The sequence below is a fragment of the Buteo buteo genome, chromosome 11 (genome assembly GCF_964188355.1).
Source record: "Buteo buteo chromosome 11, bButBut1.hap1.1, whole genome shotgun sequence".
NCBI lineage: Eukaryota > Metazoa > Chordata > Aves > Accipitriformes > Accipitridae > Buteo > Buteo buteo.
This window is the reverse complement of record NC_134181.1, coordinates 10,579,353-10,603,299: the sequence shown is the minus strand read 5'-3', so window position 1 is coordinate 10,603,299 and position 23,947 is coordinate 10,579,353. Positions and strand designations below refer to the sequence as shown.

General features: G+C 38.8%; 1 protein-coding gene across 1 annotated transcript in view; it reads left to right on the top strand.

The window, feature by feature from the left end:
* The first annotated feature begins 1,236 nt into the window (after positions 1 to 1,236).
* DYNC1LI2 (dynein cytoplasmic 1 light intermediate chain 2) overlaps positions 1,237 to 23,947 on the top strand; it is a 28,565-nt gene continuing 5,854 nt past the window's right edge. The window contains exons 1-12 of the mRNA XM_075040000.1: positions 1,237 to 1,422; positions 2,368 to 2,441; positions 2,869 to 2,985; positions 9,276 to 9,506; positions 15,993 to 16,159; positions 16,501 to 16,594; positions 17,164 to 17,299; positions 17,639 to 17,750; positions 18,834 to 18,893; positions 19,640 to 19,681; positions 20,129 to 20,246; positions 21,252 to 21,368. Coding sequence (XP_074896101.1) covers positions 1,328 to 1,422; positions 2,368 to 2,441; positions 2,869 to 2,985; positions 9,276 to 9,506; positions 15,993 to 16,159; positions 16,501 to 16,594; positions 17,164 to 17,299; positions 17,639 to 17,750; positions 18,834 to 18,893; positions 19,640 to 19,681; positions 20,129 to 20,246; positions 21,252 to 21,368 — 1,363 coding nt within the window. The 5' untranslated portion in view covers positions 1,237 to 1,327. The remainder of the gene's footprint in view (positions 1,423 to 2,367; positions 2,442 to 2,868; positions 2,986 to 9,275; positions 9,507 to 15,992; positions 16,160 to 16,500; positions 16,595 to 17,163; positions 17,300 to 17,638; positions 17,751 to 18,833; positions 18,894 to 19,639; positions 19,682 to 20,128; positions 20,247 to 21,251; positions 21,369 to 23,947) is intronic.

The window sequence follows — 23,947 nt, the reverse complement described above, 5'->3', positions numbered from 1 at the left end:
ACAGCAGGGAGATTTTGGTCCGTTACACACTCTACAAAGTGTTTTTCTAAGTACTCAAAAGCTGGTCTAGGCGAGCTGCTATTGCATCTATGGACTGAGTGTGTATTAGTAATCCGTATTATTCTGGCCTAGATGTATTTCAAGTAGAGAAAATATGTGAGGTGTAAATCTTCACTTGACACAAAGTCAGCATCTCACAATACTGATAACTGAGTTAATCTGAGGTATAGCGTAGGTTGGAAAGGACCTCTGGGGGCCATAGTCTGCCTCCTCCTCAGAGCAGGGCTCGTTTTGCAGTTAGTCAGGTTGCTCAGTGCCTTGTCAAGTTCTGAAAACCTTCAGGGATGAAATTCCCACAGCCTCTTTGGGCAACTTCTTCTGGTGCTTCAACTACTCTTGCAGTGCAAGTTGCTGAAAAAGACGTCATTAAAACATTTTTTCTGTAATCCACAAGGGAAGAGCCATGGGCCAGAAGCAAGCAGAAACCTGTTGTGTGAATTTGTGCAAGTCAGTTAACCTTTTTCTCTCCTTTTGATTGACTGTACAATCTTGATAATCTTGTTTTCTTGCATAAAATGCTTTGAAATCCACACATAATGGGAATAGTAAAAATATAATTGGATAGGGGTAACGTCATTTTTTTTAGGCTGCTTAAGCTACGCAGCACTGTTTGAGCACTTTGAAAAGCTGACTTGACTGACACATCCCGAAGGAAAGCATGTTTACACAAAACCTTCACCTTGCTTTGTAGTTCTACTGGAAGAACAAAAATTAATGGCGGGGTGTAAGAACGAGGGTGGTAGCTAAAGCTTGCTTTAGTGGGAGACAATTTATAACAGGCGGTTTCCTCTGAACACGAGTTAATTCAGCCTGCACGCTACACGTGGTACTCCCGCGCACCGGGGCCGCGCGGCATCTGCAGCCAGGCCAGGAGCAGGGGCCGTGCCGGCAGCTCGCTGACAGACCTCGCTCACCCCGGGACCCTTCCCGGGCGGCGGCGGCCGCACGAGGAGTTACCGGGGCAGACCCGGCGGCGGCGGCCGCCAGCGCCTCGCCGGCACCAGGGGGCGCTGCCGGCGGCGGCCCCAGCCGCCGCGGAAGGCGCCGCCCAGGGCGGGGAGCGGTGCCGGGGCTGCCCGGGCGCCGCCTGATCGGAAAGCGGCGCGGCCGCGGCGGGGAGCGGCGGTGCGCCCGCCGGCGGCAGGGGCGGCGGCGAGCCGCGGCGGGGCCGGCGGCGCGGGTCGCCCGCGCGGGCGGGGGAGAGAGGGAGGAGCGGGGTCCTCGGCGGGCCCGGGTGAGGTCACTCTTTGTGGCTGCAGTTGGCAAGATGGCGCCGGTGCTGGTGGAGAAGAAGCTGCTGGGGCCGGACGGGCCCGGCGGCGCCGAGCTCCCCAGCGAGGAGGAGGAGGGGCAGAACCTCTGGTGAGCGAGTGAGGGGGGCGGCGGGGAGGGCGCCTGCCGGGCCGCGGCACGCCGCGGCTGCTCTCGGCCGTCCCGTGCCTCTCACGACGGGGGTCTCGCTACGCCGCCGAGCCGCCTCAGCCCTCCCGCGGCGGGCGTGAGCCCCTGCCTGCGGCGGGCGTGAGCCCCTGCCTCTGCCGGGCTGGAGCGGAGCAGTGCGGGGGCCCCCCCCTGGGCCGGGGCGGGGGCGGCGGTGGGCGCCGGCCGCGGGGCCGCGCTCGGGCCCCGCTGACCGGAGCGGCGGGTGGCGGCGCCGCGGCAGGCGGCTGCCCGCGGCGGGGGCCGGCCCGCCCGGCGGCTGGGGCGGTGAGGAATGCTGCCCTTTCCGGCTCTGAGAGGGATCGTGGGGTGCGTGAGGGGAGCCCCGCACCCGCACGAATGAGGCCAGCATCGCTGCGAGGGTGAGGGAGAGCGGGTGTGCGGAGTCCGAGAGATCCGGCTCTGTCGGATAGGCTCCAGGAGACTCCATCTCTTGTTGTGCCGTCGCTTATCTCCGAGTAGCGCTTTTGAAAATACTGATAACGGCAGGAAGAAAATCGTGCATAAAATACAGTAATGGGTTGTGGGAAGAGTTAGTCATCAGTTGAAAAATAATGTTTTGTGGTAACGCGACCTCTTAAAGGAGAGAAAAACTTAAAATGTTACTGCACGTGTTTTAGAAATTATAAAAGCTTTTCTCAAAAAGGTGGCATAGTTTTGGTCTTTTAAAATGAACGTAAATCTTTAACTGTAACATTATATCTAGTTTGTAAATAGAATGAATGTAACCAGATTGGTCCTGCAGATCTGCTGAGCTCATCCATGCTGTCAAATGGGCAATGTGTGGGTTGCGTTTGTGTGTGCGCGTGCATATGTGTGCACATGCGTGTGCATGTCAGTCCACCGAGAATGATGCTGCTTTTCTAGGTCCTCGATACTGAGTGAAGTTTCTACCCGGTCAAGATCTAAATTGCCAGCGGGCAAGAATATTCTTGTTTTTGGTAAGTAATATATGCAAGCAGTTGGGTGGTTGTTTTTTCTTTTGTAGAAACAAAGTGCGTTTAAAACAATGACGTGAACAAACAGATACAGTAGTCTGTTAAAATTAGGTTATGTAATATGATCTATGGTATTACTGTCTTCAGGCTGATAGATTTACTTTCATTTTGGTTTCTGCTGTTAGATTTAGAATGTATATTTAAACAAATGGAATGTAATAGAGAGTAATTAAGTGCTCTGTTCTTATTGTCATGGTATAAGTTGTTGGATTTAGCTGGAATACTTGAAAGAAAACAACAAATAAGTGTGGCCCAAAAATGTACAAGAATACTTATGATTGCTTAAACGTGTTTTGAAAAATCTTTTCTATGAAGTAAAAATTAATTCTGAAAGTGTCTTTTTTTTTTTTCTGTAAAAACTTACTGGCAGGTGATGATGGTTCAGGGAAAACCACACTTATGGCTAAAATACAGGGAGCAGAGCATGGCAAGAAAGGAAGAGGGCTGGAATACTTGTATCTAAATATTCACGATGAAGACAGAGATGGTAAGTTCATTTCATATGTAATATCTTTACTGTAATTAAGGAGCTGACATGCTTTTTTAATAACTGTGGTTTCATCAGTGTGTTTTGGGTTATGCCCAAGTAGCTGGTTCCAGCATTGCTCTGTACGTTTTAGAAGCCATATCAATTTCTTAAAAGTGAAAGGCATTTTACATTCAGTGTACATTCTTCCTCTTGCCCTTCTTACAGCTTGACCTGTGTATGAGAAGAAAGTACACTTGAGCAGCTCTCAGGATCCATTTACTTTTAGGGTAGATACATTTGCTGATGTTGACTTACTAGCAGATTTATTGTCATTTGGTATGACTACTTGATAACTATAGAAAGTAAGTGATACATTAATGAGAATTTAATTCTTAGTATGGATTTCTGAGTGTGGGTATTTTCTTGTGGGGGCTGTATGTAGAATTTTGGGTAACTAACTGAGACAATTTAGTAGAGTTGGATGAATGAAGAACAGAACTTTAAGTCAGAATTAGTATTTCCTTTTCTCAAATTGGAGCTTTTCTCTTTTCCCTATTGTCTTTCTCCTTGTTATTGCGGATGATTGCTCTGCTATATGGAAGGAGGATGACAACAAGAGACCACTTAAAAGCAGATCTAATGATCAGAATACTCCTGTTTTTAGGAAGGTTAGGGACAGGGGGAGATGGGGAGTGAGTTCATCGTCCTTGCTTCTAAATCTGCCTCTGCATGTCTCATTGTGGGCAGACTGCTGGACCTCTTTGTGTTAGTTTCCATCTTCAAAAATGGGGAATTTCAGTCTTCCTGTTCTTGACTTCCTTCTGAGTTTTCAGTTGAGAAGAGGGAAGCAATGGTGGTGGTGCTTCCATGTTCCTGAAAACAAATGAACTAGGAAGATCCTATAATGGTATTTTGAAATGGAAATGGAAACGTACTGAAGGCTTGCACGAGTGATTAAGTACCATATGTGACTGGTTGTTATGGAGATTGGTCTTGCGCTCACATGGTTGTAAACTGTCTTTGGATACTAAGTTAGGCACAATGAAATCATGAGTACATTGACTGTGTCTTCAGTGGCCACCTAATCTTGCAGTTCTAAAAAACTTTTGTCCTGTAATTTTAAGTGCTGAGCCATTCTCGGCTTCTTGAGGTTCTTGGTGTGCTTTCTCACCATGCACAGTCTTCTTCAGTACTGCATAAATACTTCAAGGGGAAAAAACCCGCTATGATTAGGAGTGTTAAGATAGCCTGTGACATCAGTCTTCTTGCAACATCAAAAGAGATGGTATTATAAGCAGGAAAATGTTTGGTGTGCTATTTTTCCTGGTGCTGACTATCAAACCTCAAGTATGTCCCTACTTTGGAAATATTTTGGGGCTATTCCTGAGTATCTGGAAGTGATAAGTATTTGAGGTGGTTACAAGAAGCCTGTCATAAAAACTCAGGCAGCACTAGCAGGAAGAAAAGAGAGCTTTTTGACTACCAGACTCAGCTGGAGAATTCAGGTCTTCATGCATCCCTTTAATGGATGTGTTAGGATCTAATAATACATGCCTTTTTCCTTTCTGTCTCATTAGTGTCATCAGCAAGCAAAATAAATAGCAAAGTGGGTCAGGACCTCCCAGCAGGCAAAGATAACACTCCTCCTTCTCTAGGACAGGTTTGGGTTTGTTTTTTAAACTCTTTGCATGCTTTGTACGTATGTATGCTCAGACACAGATTTGGGAACAAAGCCTTTATAACTGACCCACAATTCTTGGAAGCCATAAAAAAACTTGAGATGGGCATTCAGGAGCTTACTATCACATATTCATTTTTGAGGGTATCTGCTTTTTATTATACCCCAACCTATTCAAGTCCAGCAAACCACAAGGATTTCCAGGGGTGTCAAATCAACACTGGTAACTGAAACTCTGTAGTGGAGTGAGATCTTTTCAGCTTCTTTTCCAGGTGCGAGAAGATTTATTTGCCATCTTTGCCTTTTTCTTCTTTATTTCAGAAGAGTTTATTCTGTCCAGGAGAAATATTTTGGTCATAGTGCTGAGTCATTATCTATCTCCCACCTCTCTTTGGAAATCTTAAGGAAAATCTTCTGTGTTGCTTCTTATCCCCCCCCATCCCCCTCCAAGGGATATTTGAATCTGGCTCCTCCTACATTTGAAGTAGAATTACTCTAGGTTGCTAGGTGCATATTTTAGTTTACAGTTACTTTTGTCTTTTCCTCAAAAGATCAGATCAGTGATTAAATTGTTGTTTTGTTTTGTTTTTTTTTTTTGTAGGGAAGTAAAACAAATATATAGAAAGCATCTCTTTTTTTTGAAGGATCCCTGTAGCTAATACAGGTGCCCATTAACTTTTTGGTTTTCACTGTCATCTGCTTGTTTCTTGGCAGTGGCTGATACCTAGCTTGGATGGCAAGACACACATTGCCACTGCCTTGGTAATTAGCTGGTTCAGTTCTGTTAGATATTAGTTGTTCAATGTAATGTGCAGTACTTTGGTCCCTAGGTCTCAGGATAACTTAGAATAAGTTCGCTACTGAATCTCTACCGGAAAAATCTCCTTCCTAGGGTACTACCCCAAATTCTGCCTAGGGTAAGGCATTTGTTTAAGAAGAGGTTTGGGAATGCCTGAGAAGCAATCCTGAAAGAGAGGATTCTCCTAGATCATTAGCCCCAGGTACCATATCCTTGGAGCATATGGCTGCTTCTGCATACATGACACCATAGATCATCTGGATGAAAGCACACAGCACTAGCTGTAAAGTTAACTCAGAATATTAAACGACCTTGGAGCTCAGGCCCGAGAGTCCTCTGTTAGTGGTATTTCTCAGGTAGCGTGGCCAGTTTTAACTTTTTGCCTTTCTTTGTGATGAGCAGATGTTTTGTGTCTATGCTGGTTAGTCTGCTTTTAAGAGCTGAGAATCTTAATTCATAGGAGGTAGAAGAGAGGCTCTGCATAATTTTCTTAGAGGATGTGTGTTTTTAGAGTAGCTTTCAGAGTCTCTTGCAGTGATGGGGCAGAGTAAAAGCGAGGATGTACAGCAAGACAAACTACATCAACTGGTTTAGTAGCGGTACTGTATGGGTTAGCTGGCAATTACAAACATCACAGAGAACTTTCAGTTGAACAGCCTGAGATTACAAATGCAATACAGTTGTCCTGACTGTGCCAAATGTGCCAGTGAAGTAGAGCCATTCCGTTGTTGCGTTCTTACTTGTAACAAAATCAAGTAGTCTTGGTCTTTTGCGTCGGGTTTGGACTGGCCTCAGTCATGTCATATATGCATATTCCAGTTGAACTGGTTGTTCCGGATTGAACCAAGTGCTGCTGGTACACTGGTTTCTAATGGGAAAATTGTCTTTTTGTCCACATCTTTGAAGTAGTTCTCTTGACAATTATTTTTGCCTGTTTTGCTTCTCTTCAGAGCTTGGACAAGGGATATCTAATTACCATTGATACCTTCTGAATAAATGCAGGAAATGTAGTTGCAGTTCACAGAATCAACCATCTGCAGTAAAATTCGTCAAAGCTGGAAAATCTTTGTCCTGGCTAAAGGGATAATGAAGTATTGACAGGATTTAGAAATCTAGTTTTAGCAGCTATTGTAATAGTCTTTAATATGTAGCACCTGCTTTTTCAACAGGATCTGGTAATTGTTTGCTCTGTTTTGGTGTCTGATGTCATAACCATTATGAAAGGCCCAGTTAACATTCACATCATATGACTAACTAGGAGCTTGATGTGGTGCTGACAAAGTTGAATTTGCCATCAAGTCTTTGCCAAATTGTGAACAACCCCTACTGTGTTTATAAGTGTTTTATATTTGTAGCAAATGTAAATCACAAGCCATACCTCTTTACTGTAAGAAAGGAGCAAAACCTTTCATTTTCATATGGGTTTTTTTTTTGTTTTTTTTTTTTTGGAGTACATTTTAATGTGAGTGCTAGGCTTCCAGTCTCCCTAGCAGATTGATTTCATTTGAGTGATAGTTCCAACTGCATTCTAGTTCCAACTCTATTCTAGTTCTAGTCTGTATTCTGGATGTTAAGCAGAAACGAAATCCTTAAGTAGGACAAAGGTGTTTAGCAAACAAAACCTGTGTAACTTTTAGATACTGGCTTAAAAAAGTGACTTAGAAGCAGTGAATTAGGGTATTTATTAATTTTTATTACTTGCTAAGGTGTGAAAGTCTTTTCTGCAATCAAAGCACCACAGGAGAATCTATGAAAGTGCTGATAAGAGTTGCAAACTTTCATAGACTATAGGTAGACTTAAGTTAGGTTTTTAAAAATTCCATATTTGCTTCAAGGAGACAGTTGTGCATAGACATAGTTAATGTCTATTAATAACTTTTAACTCATAGAAAGCTCACAGGATTTTATTCACTGGTAGTTTTCTGCTTTTGGGAATATACAAAGGATGCTTCTGGAATGCAGAGGATAACAGAGTCCTGCATAGATGTTTCATTTACTGTTGTGTAATAGTAAATGTGTTCACTTTATATCCTAGCTTCCTTTCTGTTTTTCTAAACTTTTACCAGACTTTCCCTCTGTCCTTAGAGGTCTTCCGACAGCTTTAGATTTATATGTTTAGTGTTGTGAGAATCCTGTGTGATATCGAGACAATTTCCTTAAGCGGGGGGGGGGGGGGGGGGGAAGGGGGAAAACGATGAATATGCAAAGCTGCATTTTTTAGGTACACAAAAATTATCATAACTGTTTACTGCAAAGGGTAGATCTGAGATGGACAGTTGGAAGTAAGATCTTTAAGGTAAAAGCATAACTGTTGGCCTGTTTGTGTGAAGACTGATGTTTGAATGTCGTATGACAGCCTAACAGTACTTAAGTAGGAGCATAACAAATGCTAAATGAAGACTGCCCACGTATAGCATCTTGATGTAATCTGACTGTAACTTGGCTGTTCAGTAATTTTATCCAAGACCTGATTAGAGGGGTAGTATGTATATCTCTGTACTCTTTTCTCCTTCCAACTTCCTTAGTCAAGTTTCTGCCTTTTTCTAGAGCCAGTGTTTTTGATCCTTCTGGGTTCTTTCCTAGAGTAAAGTTATGATAACCACAGCAACTGGATTTATTTTGTGAGGTTAAAAGATTTGGAGTGCAGGGCAGGGAAAATACAGTGAGGCAGAGTAATTATGAAGCTCAGTAGCTGTTTTGAAAATCTGGGCTCCGCAGTGATTGTTTTGCTGATCCGTGTATTTCAGAATTCACATATCTCGTATGGAATACTCGTGGAGACCCACTGTTCCCTCTGGACAGCTGTAGTAGTAGAATAGGGAATACTTTGGAAGAGGTACTAGGAAGAGTCTAGAAGATAGAAACAAATGGAGTTGTTCTTTTTCAGGAGGAAGTTCTGAGGATAATGTAATTATTTTATTTTTTTTCTTTTTTCTTTCTTTTTTTTTTAATTTGGACAGAATTGTTTGTTCAGAGTACCTGATACATGATTCCTGAATGATGCTCCATTTTCAGTTTCTTCTATTCTTGCCAAAGTTCATGTTTGGGGTAAAACTCCTCATGCCAGCTCTCTGTCCCAGCTGATTCCCCCTCCCCTTGCATTTCAACAAAAAATGTCCAGTCACTATCAAAACACTGGGAGGGGGTGGGAAACACAAAAACTAAAATTCCAAATTGTTTGTCCAGTACTCATTCTGTAAGGAGCCTGCAAGTAGGAGCCAATGTTAAGTCAGTGTGAATTAAGAGCAGGTAGCACAACTTTAAAGTTTGGTAGGTTGTAAGTTTATTCTGTGTTTGCTCCTCCTACCTCTGTGCTAGAAACATAAGCTGCTTATTGCTTGTATCTTGTTTGCAGCTTATTTCTGTTGTGAGTCTGTCTTTAGTATGTTAAGCCAGCTTATGTGTTTGAGGGACACCTGAGGCTTCCCTGCTGGACTGAGCTATAACCACCCCCTTTTGAACTTGGAGTTACATGTGTGTCACATGTATTCTGGTTTTACTTGGAATACACATATTTCAAATTCAGGAATGTTGTGCAGTATGTAAAAACTGTTGCATCAGCTGCCCATGGTAAAAGCCAAAGAACAGAATTATTTTTTTTTTTAAATGAAAAAATTCTGAATGAACTAAAAAATCCTGTTAAATGAAAACATCTAGCAAATAATGTAGGCATTTACACATGTACCCGTCTTAAAAATAAAACAGGCAAGATCTGCTGGTAGCTGGGCTTTGGTCTTCCATCTAACACTAATGTACTCATCTGTTTACTTGTAGTCTAGCAAAGCAAAAAGTTGGCATCTCTTGATTTACAACTGTACCTTTTCCTTTCAGATCATACTCGCTGTAATGTTTGGATTCTGGATGGAGACTTATACCATAAAGGGCTATTGAAGTTTGCAGTTTCTGCAGAATCCCTGCAAGACACCATTGTAGTCTTTGTTGCAGATATGTCTAGACCTTGGACTGTTATGGAATCTTTACAGAAATGGGCCAGTGTCTTGCAAGAACATATTGATAAGATGAAAATACCTCCAGAAGAGATGAGAGACATGGAACAGAAGTGTAAGTCCTTGTGCATCCGCACATTCTTGTCCATTTTTTCCTTTCTTTTTCTTTTCTTGTTTTTTTAACTAGCTCTTGCAGCTTTCTTTTGTAATGATAAATCTCTTCAGATTAGTGTTTTGAGAATGGATTGGATAAGAATTACTTTGAAGTTGTGATTACAACTCTCAATCAAATAGACTCTATTAGGCTTTAAAATGACTCTTCCAGTTTTGCTGTGCTAACAAAACATCAGGTGAATTAATGGTCTAAATCCTTTGCAGTAATGAGATTTTGGCAATTTGATTTCTAAAAAAGGCCAATTTAAAAAAAAAACACCTCCATACAGAATCACATTTTTAAAAATAGGACAAAATTCAGTAGCGAAATGAGCTGTCTGCTTTCCTGTGGTATCTAAGCCAGGTCCCATTCCCATACTGTGTTTGTCTTCCAGTAGCTCTCTTTGCCCTTGTTTTTCACAAGGTTCAGACTGTGATCCTGGTACATCTAATTGTCTCTCATTACAGCCATTCGTACCCTGTGACTTTAGGAATGTTGTATAAATTAACTTTATTTTCTGGCATATCTGTGGCAGGAAATAATGTGGCACTGGCAAACAGTCATTGCTGCAGTATTGTTTCCTGCAGCTTCTTTTCTTTCCTAAAATAGTTGTGAATGTTTCTGGAGAGTTTTTTCTGTTTTCATATTGAATTACTCCAAAATAAATTTCTTCAGTGGAAAAGACCTTAGCAACATGGATTCCGTTTCAGCTGAAGTATAGATTCACACTGATCCTTGCTGGTTGCTGCTTTTGTTCAGGGCTGGTGGCTAGCTCTACTGTAGTGTTTAAGCCTTGCAAATACTGTCTAATAGTTTCCTTAGACTACACCGCTCCCTAAAGCGAACCTGTTTGGTCTGTGAGCATTCAGATGTTTTTTGATAGCTGGTATCCTTTCTGAATGTTAAATACTACTTTCCCAAAAGGCTAGTGCCTACAGCATACTAGCTAGAGTTTAAACTTAGTGATTGAAACCACCTGGATTTGATCACCAGGTTATATAAAAAAAAAGGTAAAAATCTGTGAATTTTCAAGGGAGAAGGCTTTTTTTTTTCTTTTTTTAATGTGTGAGAGATTTTTGGGGAATGGGAGATGGAAAGGCAGTTCTAGTTTCAGAATACAGCAGCTAACCCGATTTGCACTTTTCTGAGACGCACCAAATCTTATGGCAGTCCAAATAAATGTGGAGTTTGTGCACTTAAATTTTACTTTTGAAGAGCAATGTTTTCAGCCTTCTCTAAGAATGTACTGTGTGGAGCCAGTTACAGCTATGGCAAAGCTTTAGCAACGTGTTTGGGGAACTTAGAAGACATTCGAGTAGTATTGTCTTAGAGATTTCTAAATTAAAGTTTTGTAGAAATTCCTAGTTTGTCTTGCACTTTAATAGAATCGAGGGAAGAGGAGAACTTGAGAGCTGCTTAATTCACACGCTTGCAGGACTCTGCTGCCATCCTATGGCTGAGCGGTGAACTTCGGTCCAATATCAGCATGCAGGTGAAACGGAGGCCTTAATGTTTCTACTCTGAAACTTTCATCTCACTCCTTTTCTCAGTCACTGTGTAGGACACTTGTGTCATCTCAAATACTTGTCTTCTGAGTTCTTGCAGACTGTCCTAAGGCCAGATGCATGCTCAAAACTTTGGCCACCATATCTTGTAATTCTCTTAACAGCAAATTGTGCTAAAAGAAATTCCTGTTGTAACTGTGGCTATATTAGCGTAACTGCTTAGGCAATTCAGAGCACGCATGCCTGAAGAACGCCTTGTGACTACAGTCCATCAGTAAAGCTACACCAGCAAAGTTTTCCGTACTAAAATCCTGCTGCATATGCTTCTTGAGATAAGCTGACACTTAGAAAATGGAGAATCACTGTGTTGCAATAGCCTGCATATGTAAGAACTGCAATAATGAAGTGCACGTTTGACGCAGGCAGTCAAAACCTAAAAACAGGGTGCAGAGTGAAGAGATGTCCTAAACTAATTCCAGTAAAGCCCCACTGCAGCATAATGCTACATGGATGTGTATGTTTCTTGACTTCACCTTAAAGGACCATTTTCCCTTACACTTGCTTCTAGATATAAGCTGGGGCCCGTGGACCAAGCTGAATGTCCACGGTGCTTTCCCTAGCTATTGCACTCAGTACCAGTAACCAGTAGTTCTTGTTGACCATGGGGAAACATTTTCTAGTATTACCCCATTAGCATCCACTTAAAGTGCTGCTAGGTTGTTCTTTCTCCATTACCAAGATCTTATTACCAGTTTCCAGAAATCCTTTTGTTGGCTCATCATTCTCAATGGAATTGAACTTTGGGCTGCTTGTCTTTTGCTTTCAAGGTTTTCACAGCCTTTCTCCACCCAGCCTTTTTGTCTTGTGTTTGCAATTTGAGATACTGACTCTTGGCTTTACTGCTTGGATGACGCTTGGCTCCATCTGGTATATGAGAAGCTTTCCTTTTGTGTTCAAGAGCTTCCAGAGTGGGAGGCAGGACACACACATACGGAAGCAACAGGCTGCCTTGAAAGAAATTGAATTATTCAGAGTATACCAAGAGCATTGTTTGTTTGCATTCACTCCTGTCACTGAGCTGCTCTGGTAGTTCCTTGCTAAAAGCTTGGCTAGTGTGGATTCAGATAAATTATGTCAGTTCAAATGTTCTAATTTAATTCAGGCTCAATTATGATAAATCATTGTTTAAATAACACACATTTGAATAATTATTTCAGGGAAGATCTAAAATTTGCCTCCCTGTTTATGACAGCAAAGCAGAGAAGAGGACTGTCAAGAATCAAGAAATGCAGAAAGGAAGTATACTGGTAAAATGGCTATTATATTAATGTCCTCTGGAGCATTTGAAGCTAAAGACTTGAAACAAAATTACTTAATTTTCAGAAAAATATGTTGTGTCCCATTCAAGCTGAATTAGTTTCAGGTTCTCTGCCTTTTTTTTTGGTCTGACACATAGCTGAAAGAATTCTTATACTAAAAGATAAAAGAAACTTACTTTGCCCAGATATCTTTTGTCTAGGAATTCTTTTTGCAAGGCTAAAATTTATGATCAGTAAAGATAGTACACAAAAAAGCTAAAAGCTGCATGAATTGTGAAATTTAACAGAGTGTAGATATGGAACGATTGTCTCAGAAAAATTGTCTGTGTTTTTCTTGTTCTGCTGTTCAGTGCTTTTGTGATCTATCTAGTTAAGTAAGTTGTAGTGTTTGTCTGCCATTTCTGTATTGCAGTTAAACAGTACTCCAAGACTGAGGATTTTATTGTTACTAGAACAATCAAACCTAAGAATAATTGTGGATTGCTTTCTTGGTGGTACATAAGTCAATTGCTCCTGTGACATGAATGATACATTTGTTCTTGTTATAGTTAGCTTTCAGTAGCTTTCAGTAGCTTGTGGGCCTTACTGATAGGTAGCAGAATATTACAGATTTGTCAGATGAACAGGTGTTTTTCTGGCTTCCTATTTTATGTGCATCTTCTTATCTGTATTTCCTGTTCAAAAAATTACTAAACCAAAGTAATTTCCCCTACTTCTTAATAAAGAAAACAGTTATTTCCAACATCATATAGAGTGTGATTCCTGAATATGAATTAGGTGGAGGAGAAAATATTCATAGCTCACTAGAAAAATAGAAAAAAGAAAACATTTATACAAGCTGTTGGGTGTATGATGAACTTTGTCTGTTAAAAGTTTGAGAGTGGAGATCAAGTGAGAAATAGATATGGGAGGTAAGGAAAAAGTATTAGATTGCTGTGTGACAAAGAAACGCTTTAACTGAAGTGAGCTTTACTAGCTGCTTAGATTGCAGTTTGTTTATAAGAGGTAGCCTGACAGCACTTGTGATACAGGTTTACTTGGATTTAACAAGACTAAATTTTGAATAGGAATGGGGGTTGAATGAGGGTCTCTAAGAAGTGTTTAAGAGCCTGTTGCTAACAGGCACTTAAACCAAGTCAGAAACAAGTGTATCTGCATTCAAGGTACAGTAGTTAGAGGTTCTTAGTATAGCTTTTACCTTCTTTTAACTCTAAGAGTTACTTGTTGAGCAGATGCCGTTGTTAACTAAAGCACCATGTTTTCTATAGCATTTCTCAGTCTCTAGTTGGGGATTAATGCTAGACCATATGCATTATTAACAATCCACAACAAGAGCTCATCTCCACAGTGAAGTTTTTTTCTCCTTCCGTGCATGGATCAGCCAGAGTGAGATATGGCCTTGTTGATCGCTGGGCTGTGATGCATGGTGTTTCCTACTGTTTACTCTTGTGGAGAGGGAAGAGTTGGGAATCTCAGCTCCCTAGATTATGGTTGTCATTCCCATTCAGCAGAAATTAATGAGGATGTGCCATCAGATTTCTGAAGTTTCAATGTTGCATTTGCTATTATTTGTATTAGTAAAATCCTTGGGGTATCTTGAATAATGGTTTGTATCATGTCGTCAAGAGTCTTCTGTTTTCAAGACAGGCTTTTCTTTCCCAAATTTGAGGGGATTTATACTAATAGATACCTCGGTAAAGAAAAGATGTTTCTGCTTTGATATGAAGAAAACCTAGGAAACTAATATTGTCTGATTATAATGCTGTAGTAAATTGAGAGCAGTACTGTCAAATATTCTTTTACATCTGATTAAGTCAGAGAGGCTTATCTGAATGATTGTAGTGGATGTAAATGGTATTGTGTTACCTGCTGTAATAAAACTGTCTTCAGTAGGGTTTTTCCTATCCTGAGCTAGGAGGAGTCTGAGTAATGAAATAAGTACTTTTTTTAAACCCTTTTCTAGTTAAATGCTCTGGAATTAATTTGCTTTCTATGAGATAGTCAGTAAACATATTTAATGTGCAGAATATATAATGGAATTTTGATTGCCAGTTGCTGAACAGGAAACAGTACTAGAGGAAAGCATCTCTTTGAAAGCATTGTTGTTTCCTCTCCTCCAGAAGGCACTGTGTCCCCAAGTTGAAAAGCAGCTGCGTTCAGATTTTTTTTTTTTTATTTCCTTGGACTTTGGGATGTATTGAATTGGTGATTGGAAGTCTTACAGTCTATATTTAATGGGGTTTTTTTTAGATTTTCTCTGGACTAGAGCTCTCGTTTTCTGCAGTAATCACACCATTTTATATTTCAAATAAAAATTGTAGCTTGTGCAGCTTGAACAGATGTATTTTTCTGATTTGTTCTTCCTTCCACATGCCCATTCTATTGCAGGAATGGTCCTTATTTTGAAAAGGTACAGTGACTTCATTTTGCAAGATTTGTATTACAAACTTTTCTGAGGTTTTACCACTTCCTAAACCTCAGAAGTATCAGATGGCCTGCAGTACAGTTGCAGTTCCTTCCCTGTCACATGGATGGATGTACTGGACAACACTCTCTTTGTGACTGTGCTGGAGATTGGGAACTTTTTCAAATTTTCCTTATTGTATGTATAGTCAGTCTGCTCCCACCATTTCTAAAATAAAGATACCTTCATGGGAGCAAATCATGGAGCTTTTGCTTGCCTCTTTCCTGAGGGCTCCTCGTGGCTGAGCAAGGAGGCTTCAGGTGGGATTGTCATGTCAAGGAGAACCCTGGGCCTTCGGGAAGTGCTGTGTCTGGGAGCAGACACATCTAGTAGGCAGATTTATCTGGTCTGTGGCTTTCATCCTGAAGACAGACATGAAAGCTGTAAGTTGCAGCCCAGTTTTTATAAAGCGTGCGTGGGATCACAGTGCGCTTCCAAAATGGTGTTAAAACCATTTTTTAGGCACTTCAGTATTTGATAGTATTCAGTATTGTTGGAAAACTCATCACTGCCATAAAATTAACACATTGAAAACACAGAAAGCATCTAGTTTACTCTGGACTCCCTTGTCGTTTTCCAAAATATGTAACTGAGTCTCTTCAGATAACTTTTGGAAGTCCTTGACTCTGTGTTTATGCAGTGTATTTTTTATATTTTGGGCACGGGACTTCTGCAACAGAAATGTAGAGTAATACAAACTTAAATTGAGTATATAAGAAAGAGCAGCTGTTTCAGCTTGGTGTTTTCCGTGTCCATTTACATTTTCACCATGCTTTCTTCCAAAACGAGGTACCAATTGCATTGAGTACAGGCTGTGTTACTAAACTACATTTATGTTTTCTGTGTCAGCTCCCCTGTAATGAAATGCATTGAGATGAGAAATGTGCATTTGTGCATACTATAGCCCTTGCAGCTAGTTTTGAGTATTTGTAATGGCTCCAAATTGCACTTGATTTAGCTTGCTGTAGGTTCTGGTGGAGCAGAACTGTTGTGTTTGAAGTACCAATAAGGCTTAAGCTTGCATTCTGTTCTCATGTAGTGCCTCACTATAAAAGGAAAAAAAAAAAGTTGAGATTTCTAGTTAGTTGTAGATTAATTTTGGTTTAAAAAGAAGAACTAGTTCCTTTGTTGTACCTTAAGAAGATCTCTCTCTTAATAGTTATAAAGGAGTTTCAAGAGTATGTAGAACCTGAAGAAGGCTACCAAGGATCACCGCAGAGAAGAGGCCCTTCTTGTGGCCAAGAGGATGAACATGTTTCTTTGCCACTTGGAGAAAATGTGCTGACTCACAACCTTGGTATTCCTGTGCTGGTAGTTTGTACAAAAGTGAGTTTTTAGTTCTGTTTGCTACTATGGAAAAGTTTAATTACTTTTCTTTTAGAAGGCATGCTTTATACAGACATGCAAAATGAATTCTGGATTAATAGTAAAGGGATTTATTTTAAAAGTAAGCTTCTGCCATCAGTGTCAATTTTTAATTTTGCAGAAGGGTAATAACCTTATCAATTATATGTTAATTACTTTATCTTTTGATTTATTGGTGGCATTTTAAAACCAAAGGCTCAAAGTAAATGTGATGTATGTGTAATATTAAGGAAGATGTTTTAAGATGTGCTGGGATTAAATAAGTGGGTTTTTCTGGTTTTGTTATTCTCCCTTTCTTCCAGTGCGATGCAGTGAGTGTACTAGAGAAGGAGCATGATTACAGAGAAGAACACTTCGACTTCATTCAGTCACACATTCGTAGATTCTGCTTACAGTGTATCCTTTTCTGCGCTGAAGAGATTTGCTGTAACCTGGAAGCAAGAAAGCAGGTTTTAATGTTGAATTGCACATAAAATTAATCCCAGAAATCGCACTTCAAGATTGCTTGGTATTTAGTTATTTACTATGTAGCATTCGTTGTTTTGAAAATGTTGAGAGATATGTAACACTTCTCATAGTTTTTAAATTGTGCATGGGATTTGGAGCTTTTGCTCCTTTACAAAGGATTTGTCTTGCATTTTGTGAGGTGGTTTTTCTTTGTTATCCTCTCAGAACTTGCAATTTCCATGTAAACCTCAGTTCTCAGCTGTCTCTTAAAGTCTTGACTTTTTCAGAGTTAAGTGCCTGGAGGGTAGGTAACTTTTGTGTATGTCAAAGAAAAGTATCATGAATCTTCTCCTGTTACACCCCCTTCCTCCCCGTCAGTACTAAATGGCTATAGTTTTGCCTTGAACTACTTCTCAAAATTAGGTCTAGTAGATACATGTCCATTAGCTCCTGTTTTGAAATTCTTACTATAATTTAAAAACTGTACCTTACGTAATTTTCCTTAAATAAATAATCAGATGGGGCTGCCTTGATTTATACATCAGTTAAGGAGGAAAAGAACCTTGATCTGTTGTATAAGTACATTGTACATAAAACATACGGTTTTCAGTTTACCACACCTGCCTTAGTGGTAGAAAAGGATGCAGTTTTTATGTAAGTCAATTGAATAAGCAGCATGGTTTGAGATTGTTTTCTATTAAGCACTACACTTCATATAACATATATATAAAAATAACTTGAATGGTTTGTGTTGTTCAAAAGCTTAGCATGTGAGTCTTCTGAAATCCTGAATTAAAAAACCAACTTGGTGCATATTATGTGGGTTACTTCACTCAGAGTATACCATTCCAGTTATTTAGTATCTTTGAAATTTAGCTGGGGATTAGGACTGACATATAATAAAATTGCCTTATTCAGGTAGAGGGTAGTAAATAAATGGTCCCTGTAGAAATGCTTTTTGTGACTGAAAAGGCAAAGCTTTCCTTTTTATAGACCTGCTGGTTGGGACAATGAAAAGAAAATTGCCATTTTACATGAAAACTTCACAACAGTGAAACCAGAAGATGCATATGAGGACTTCATTGTAAAACCTCCTGTAAGAAAGGTAAAAAGGGGTAAACTCTTCCTTGCCTCCTGACAAATATGCGCAGTTTGCTCGAATGGCTACTAATAACTATTAATATTGAAGAACTCCAAATCTAAATGTAGGGGGGGGGGTTTGTATCCAAATGTGTGAAACATCATGCTTTCATTTTTCGTTTTTTTAAAATACTGCAAGCAAACACAGAAGTCATTCACTTTAGTGAATGAAAGGCAGTCGAAAAATAACCATTTCACTTGAACCTTTTTGTATGTGTGGGGCAAACCCACTTTTTAAAAATGGAGAAGACTGTTGTAGGACTTCAACAATTTACATATATACACACATGGCATTGAGGTTACCATGTAAAGGCAAATCTTGTAAAACAAGACAGTGTATCACTATTGCATTATCATATTATTAATGACAGATTTTTTCATGTAAGGCAAGAGCAGTAAATAATCCATATAAATTCTGTGTATTGCTAATTTTGTGAATATAGGCACACAGGAATAGGATATGTGTAAAATGTATAACATGGATAATTGCAGATGAAATTGTATTCTCGTCTGTATTGGAAAGCTTCTTCTACAACTTTCATACATGTTTAATGTTTCTAGCTCAAGCCTCAGTATCTGGAAAAGGGAAGAGATGTTTGAAGCTTTCATGTAAAGGAAAGGTTTAATCCTGTTGTGTGTAACTCATGGCACCTATAAGAAATAATCATTGTCTAATAGCAGTGTTATGACTGATAATGTTTTTGGGGGTGGGGTTTTACGGAGCAAGGTAACCTCAGGTCTTTGAAGACATGCTGTGAGGTTAATATCTAAACTTAAAAAGATGAATGTGGTTACTTACCAAATACTCATCTTTCTAGGAGAATACCCACAGGCTAGCATCAGTGCTAGTCTACTCCATTCACTTACAATATTTTTTTTTTTAATGACAACTTCTTTAATGTTACTAATCTCTTAAATGTGACAGAATTTTTTTTAAAAAAAGAGGTAAAGATGTACCTCTTTTTCTTTCCTTTTGATCACCAAAACATAGAAACAGTGACAGTAATTTCAGTTTTTACTTGTAATAACAAAATATTTTGTTCAACAGTTAGTGCATGATAAAGAGCTGGCAGCAGAAGATGAACAAGTATTTCTTATGAAGCAGCAGGTAAGAATGGAAGAATGAAAATATGTCCTTACTAAATAAGATTTCACTTTAAGCTCTCTGTTGTCAATACCTTCAGTTTTTCGTTCCTCATTTAAATCACTACATAGCCACTTTTCAGCTTTGCAAATTCAGATATAATTGTGAATTAAGACTTGCCTTTATTGTAACAAGTACAAGTAGAAAATTTGGCCACTTATCGTGGCAAGTTGAAAGGAAAATATGCTGAGAACAGAAATAATTTACATCTCAGAGGAGAAGAACATGAAGATAATTTGACATTTCACAACATAGATGTATTGATCTGTAAAATATAGATACTTGTAAAACATAACATCTTAGTGTTGCAGTTTCCTTACTGCCACAGGCTTGAAAGACTTTAAGGTGTCAAATTTGGTTATGCTGTATCTTGTTACTTTCTTTACTACCTTATTGTTTGAAAAATCTAATAATACTTTCCTGTATAGTTGATTATAAATATCATAGAGGTTACGGACTTGGGTGTCTATGGGTCTGGTTTATAGTTCTGCAACAGCTGTGTAAGGCAAAGGACTGAAGTTTATTTACTCATTTTAACTCTGTCCTCTAGTGGTAAAGTCTGGAAGTATATTAATATCAGAGAGGAAGCCTGTAAATACCTGAAAAAAAAAATTAACAAATAAATTACTGGTTAGTCAGCTTCACTGTGTTTTATTCCTTTATATATTTTCTGAAATATTTTTAATATTCTTAATATGTTGTTTTTGCAGTCATTCCTTGCCAAACAGCCAGCAACGCCTACAAGAGCATCAGTAAGTAGATCGAAGAGAAGAGTAGGAGGTGTTTTGCTTCCTTCTAGGGAAGAGGGAATGATTCTAACCTGTAGAAGTTCATTTTGTAAATGTAAATGTAAAATACATAATCTCCCCAAACTGCAGAAAGTAAATGGAAAAAAAAAGGCAATATTTTAAAATGTTGCTTATAAATTACTTCATTCTAATTCACTGTGGAAACATAGAAATATCTGATGATTACTGAACTGTAAATTTCCTACAGTGATTCATCCTTTCTTTTAGTGGAGGCACATGCCCATAATAACTGGTGGTGTTCTGTTTGTTTGGATTTTTTTCCCAGTGTGCATACACTACAGTGCTAATATAAAGGTTTAAAAAGTAATTTGTATGTAATGTTACATTTGCTTTATATAACTAATCCATTTAAGTTCTTCTCTGATTTGTGTGATTTGGACTTTTTTTAAGGAATCTCCTGCAAGAGGCCCTGCAGGATCCCCAAGAACTCAAGGCAGAGCTGGTCCCGCCAATGTACCCAGTGCCTCACCAATAACATCAGTTAAGAAACCAGATCCAAATATTAAAAGTATGAATAAACATTGTACTGTTTTTATCATGTGTTATTTCCCTTAAAAAAAAAATTCCTCTTCTGTACAAAGGTTTTGGAATTTATTCTCTAGTGGAATCATTAGTTTAATAACAGAAATGAATTTATGACATAGCTTCAGATTTGATATTCTTTTTTTTTTTTTTTTTGTCATTCATATGACTTGAAGTAGAGGTCTGTTATTGCCAAGCAGTCAGACAGAGTTCAAATACATTATTTCCTTAAGTTGCCTAGATACATTTATTATGCATCAGTTGGATTATTAGAGTGGGGACTGCTTTAAACTACATGCGGTTTTATACTTCATATCGCTTATTCTGGAATCCACAATGAAACCTGTTCTACTAAACCCTCTCTAGAATGTCATTTTCTATCGTACATGAAGTAACTTGGAAATTACACCCTTTCCCCTCCCTCAGGCCTAAGATGGAGCTCCATGTTGTTGAGTGGTTTCTTTCTTCTCTGTGCATTAAGAAAGTTGGTAGGGCCAATATTGTTTTTAATTATGCACTGTGGTGCCATATCTCAGTTACAGTGGATAAAATACTCATGCAGTTCTGGATCATGTCTCATTGCTGTATATCCAAGTTCTGATTTATGAAAAGCAATGTGGCATGAAAGACTGCACTAAAACATCTATGCAGTTTGTTAATGGACTTGTAAATCATTGAATTGCACATCCATACTTAATACTTTGTTTCTTGGCTTCTACATTTAGAAAAAGGAAAAGCATACAAATATTTAGATTAAAATTTTGTGAACCCCTCCCCATTCCAGAAGAGCAGTAATGTGCTTTTAGTCGTCTCTAACTTTGCCAAAGAATGCAAAGGACTAGTGTCTTAAAATTGAGCAAGGAGAGACTCTCTCATATTTGAGGTTTATTTCCTTGATTGGTAAGAGAGTTATGTATGTAAACAATAAGTTCTATCATTTACCAGCAATAACTATTCTGTGATATGTATATGTTTGTTTTGTTTTTTTTAGATAATGCTGCAAGTGAAGGTGTCTTGGCTAGTTTCTTTAACAGTCTCTTGAGCAAAAAGACTGGCTCTCCTGGGAGTCCTGGTGCTGGAGGAGTGCAAAGTACAGCCAAGAAATCAGGTACTGGACGTGTTATTGCAGGCTGTTTTGCATATTTTTAATATTTCATTTGGCCCACATTGGTCTAACTGCGTTTATCTTTTAAACTGGTCAATAAAGTGACAGACCTTGACAGATGACAGTGCCAAAATGTGCAGTCTTTAAAAAAGAACTAAACTACTGCAACTTCACAACTCCAGGGCTTCTATTAAGCCTGTTATAACTTGATTCTTCGAGTGAAGTTATACTGCTGGGATGTAAATAAGATTTGAGTCTTGATCATATTCAGAAAGTGCTGATTTCTTTTTTTTTTGCTTTAGAATTCCTTCCTTTCTTGACAATTAACTGTTGCTTGAAGGAAATGCATTTTATTGGTTTGGACTGTAGTTCCCAGTCAAACTATTGAAATCTCTCCAGAGTTCAAGTTTAAATGAATTACTTCTTATGACAACTTGAAGTTATTCTATCAGTAATTAGTTAGTATTTTATCGTGATCCAATGCAACTGATAACACTGATCAAGTGGATTCATTCTGTATATGCGCCTATGACTGCGTTATATGAGCTACTTGCTAATAAGTAATTGCACCAGTTTAGGTGAAAATAAAAGAAACCTGTCAGAATACTTGGTACCTATACAAAACTCAGTGTTGTAAAATGCATGGTTGTTCCAGCTGATATTAGAAATTTACTGCTTCGATTATTTAACTGTTTCTTTTTGATACTGGTGTTCCCATCACACTTGCATTCAGGAGCTTTCCTTCCAGAATTATTTCACGACTAAATTATTGATAGATTGTTCTACTTCTGATCCCAGACTTGTTTTGAAACCATGTAAAATTTAATGGTGATGCCAAACCCACGGTTTCTGATGCTTGGAGGAGAGTGTAAAGCCCAGACGTTCTGAACTGGAAATGAAAAATACTTGATGCCAGCCACAGTGCTGACATTGCCAGTAAGAGAACCAGAGCAGTTGTTGGAGTGTGGGTATTTGAACTGAAACTATTCCTGAAGGGGGAAGTAAAGTTTTTTTTTTTTTTTAATTGGAAAGGGTTTTATATGACATTACATGCTCTGAAAGCTCAAAAATGGCTAGAATTTCACTTATGGCAAGTCAGTAGTTTATTGGGTGTGGGGGTTTTTTGTTTGTTTTGTTTTAGCATGATGAATTCTGCAATTTATCTTTATTAACTTCATTTATTATGAAGATAACAATAAAATAATTATTTGTATTATTTATTACTTACATAATATTGTTGTATCTACATTATAAAAATATTTAATTAATTCTTTCTCAATCCAGAATGCCCTCTTCAGTTAAACGCTGAAAGGTGTCCCCTGCTTCAAGTGCAGCCTTGTGCTATTACTGACCACAATGCCAAATTAACTTTTTATAGAAATAGGACTAGATATAATTTTTAGGGGTTATTTCATTCATGGTCTTTATCTAAAGCAGAATCAGTTAGGGAGTTCCTGGGTAGTGATTAAAAACCAAACAAACTCTGAAATACAAGATGTAATGTCATCTCTCCAGGAAGCCTATATCAGTACTTAATTTCTTAGTTATTTTTTCTCTTGCACAGTCAGTATTTCTTAATCCCAGTACTATTTGTCTTGTTTGAGGGGAGACAGGGAGCAGTGTAGTCCCTTCATCTTTGCAGCGGTCTTTTGCATATTTGAAAGCCACTACCCTTTTGCCCGTGACATTTGTCTGGACTATAAAAATACACTTCTGTCAGCCTTTCCTCACAGGACGTGTTTTTATGGCTCTGATAACTCTTACTGTTCTCCTTTGGGCTGTCTACACAGATGACCTGTTTCTTTTGGTGCTCAGAAGTGAATGCAGTATGTCAGACAAGGCTTTGTCTGCTCTAAGTAGGGGTTACTTAATCTGTGTTATGTATTGTGCTTCTGTTTAGATGTCTCAGTGTGATGCTAGGTTTTTTTCATCTATATGATATTGATCAGGATTTGTTATAACAATACAGCCAGTTTAATACAATATCTGCCTCCTAGTAGGAGTTTTTCTAGTCTGTATCAAATTACCTTAGTATTTCAAAAGGTTGTACATTTGCTTAATTGTTGTTTTCCATTCCATTATACACCACTTTGGTAATTTATTTAAATAACTTTTTACCTCCAATCCTGTTTTTCAAAATCCTTTGTAGTCCCTTCAAGCATGCTTGCCTACGTATGTGATATCTTCAACAGTTGGACAGGGTAGGTTGCTGAATAAAAATATTGACCAGTACTATGGATAACTAATGGGTAATTTTATGAATTACAATACATTCATTTTTCTGCAATACCAAGATTGTTTTTTTTCTAGTTTATTTATATCAAGGTTATGTGAGATGTGATATCGACCACTTCTCCCTTCTCCACAGGACCTGTTATCCTATCATAGAAAGAAATTTGGTTGGCTTGACACAACTTGTTGGTAACAGATCTGTGTTGATTGTTGTGCTGGTAGGCTGTTTGTAAGCACCTAAAACATAATTGCAATTTCTGGAAAAAATACTAGAGTAAAAACTAACTAGTCTGTACTGGGCTTTACTCTTTCCTCTTTCAATCTTCTAGAACATCATGTTCCTTTCAGGA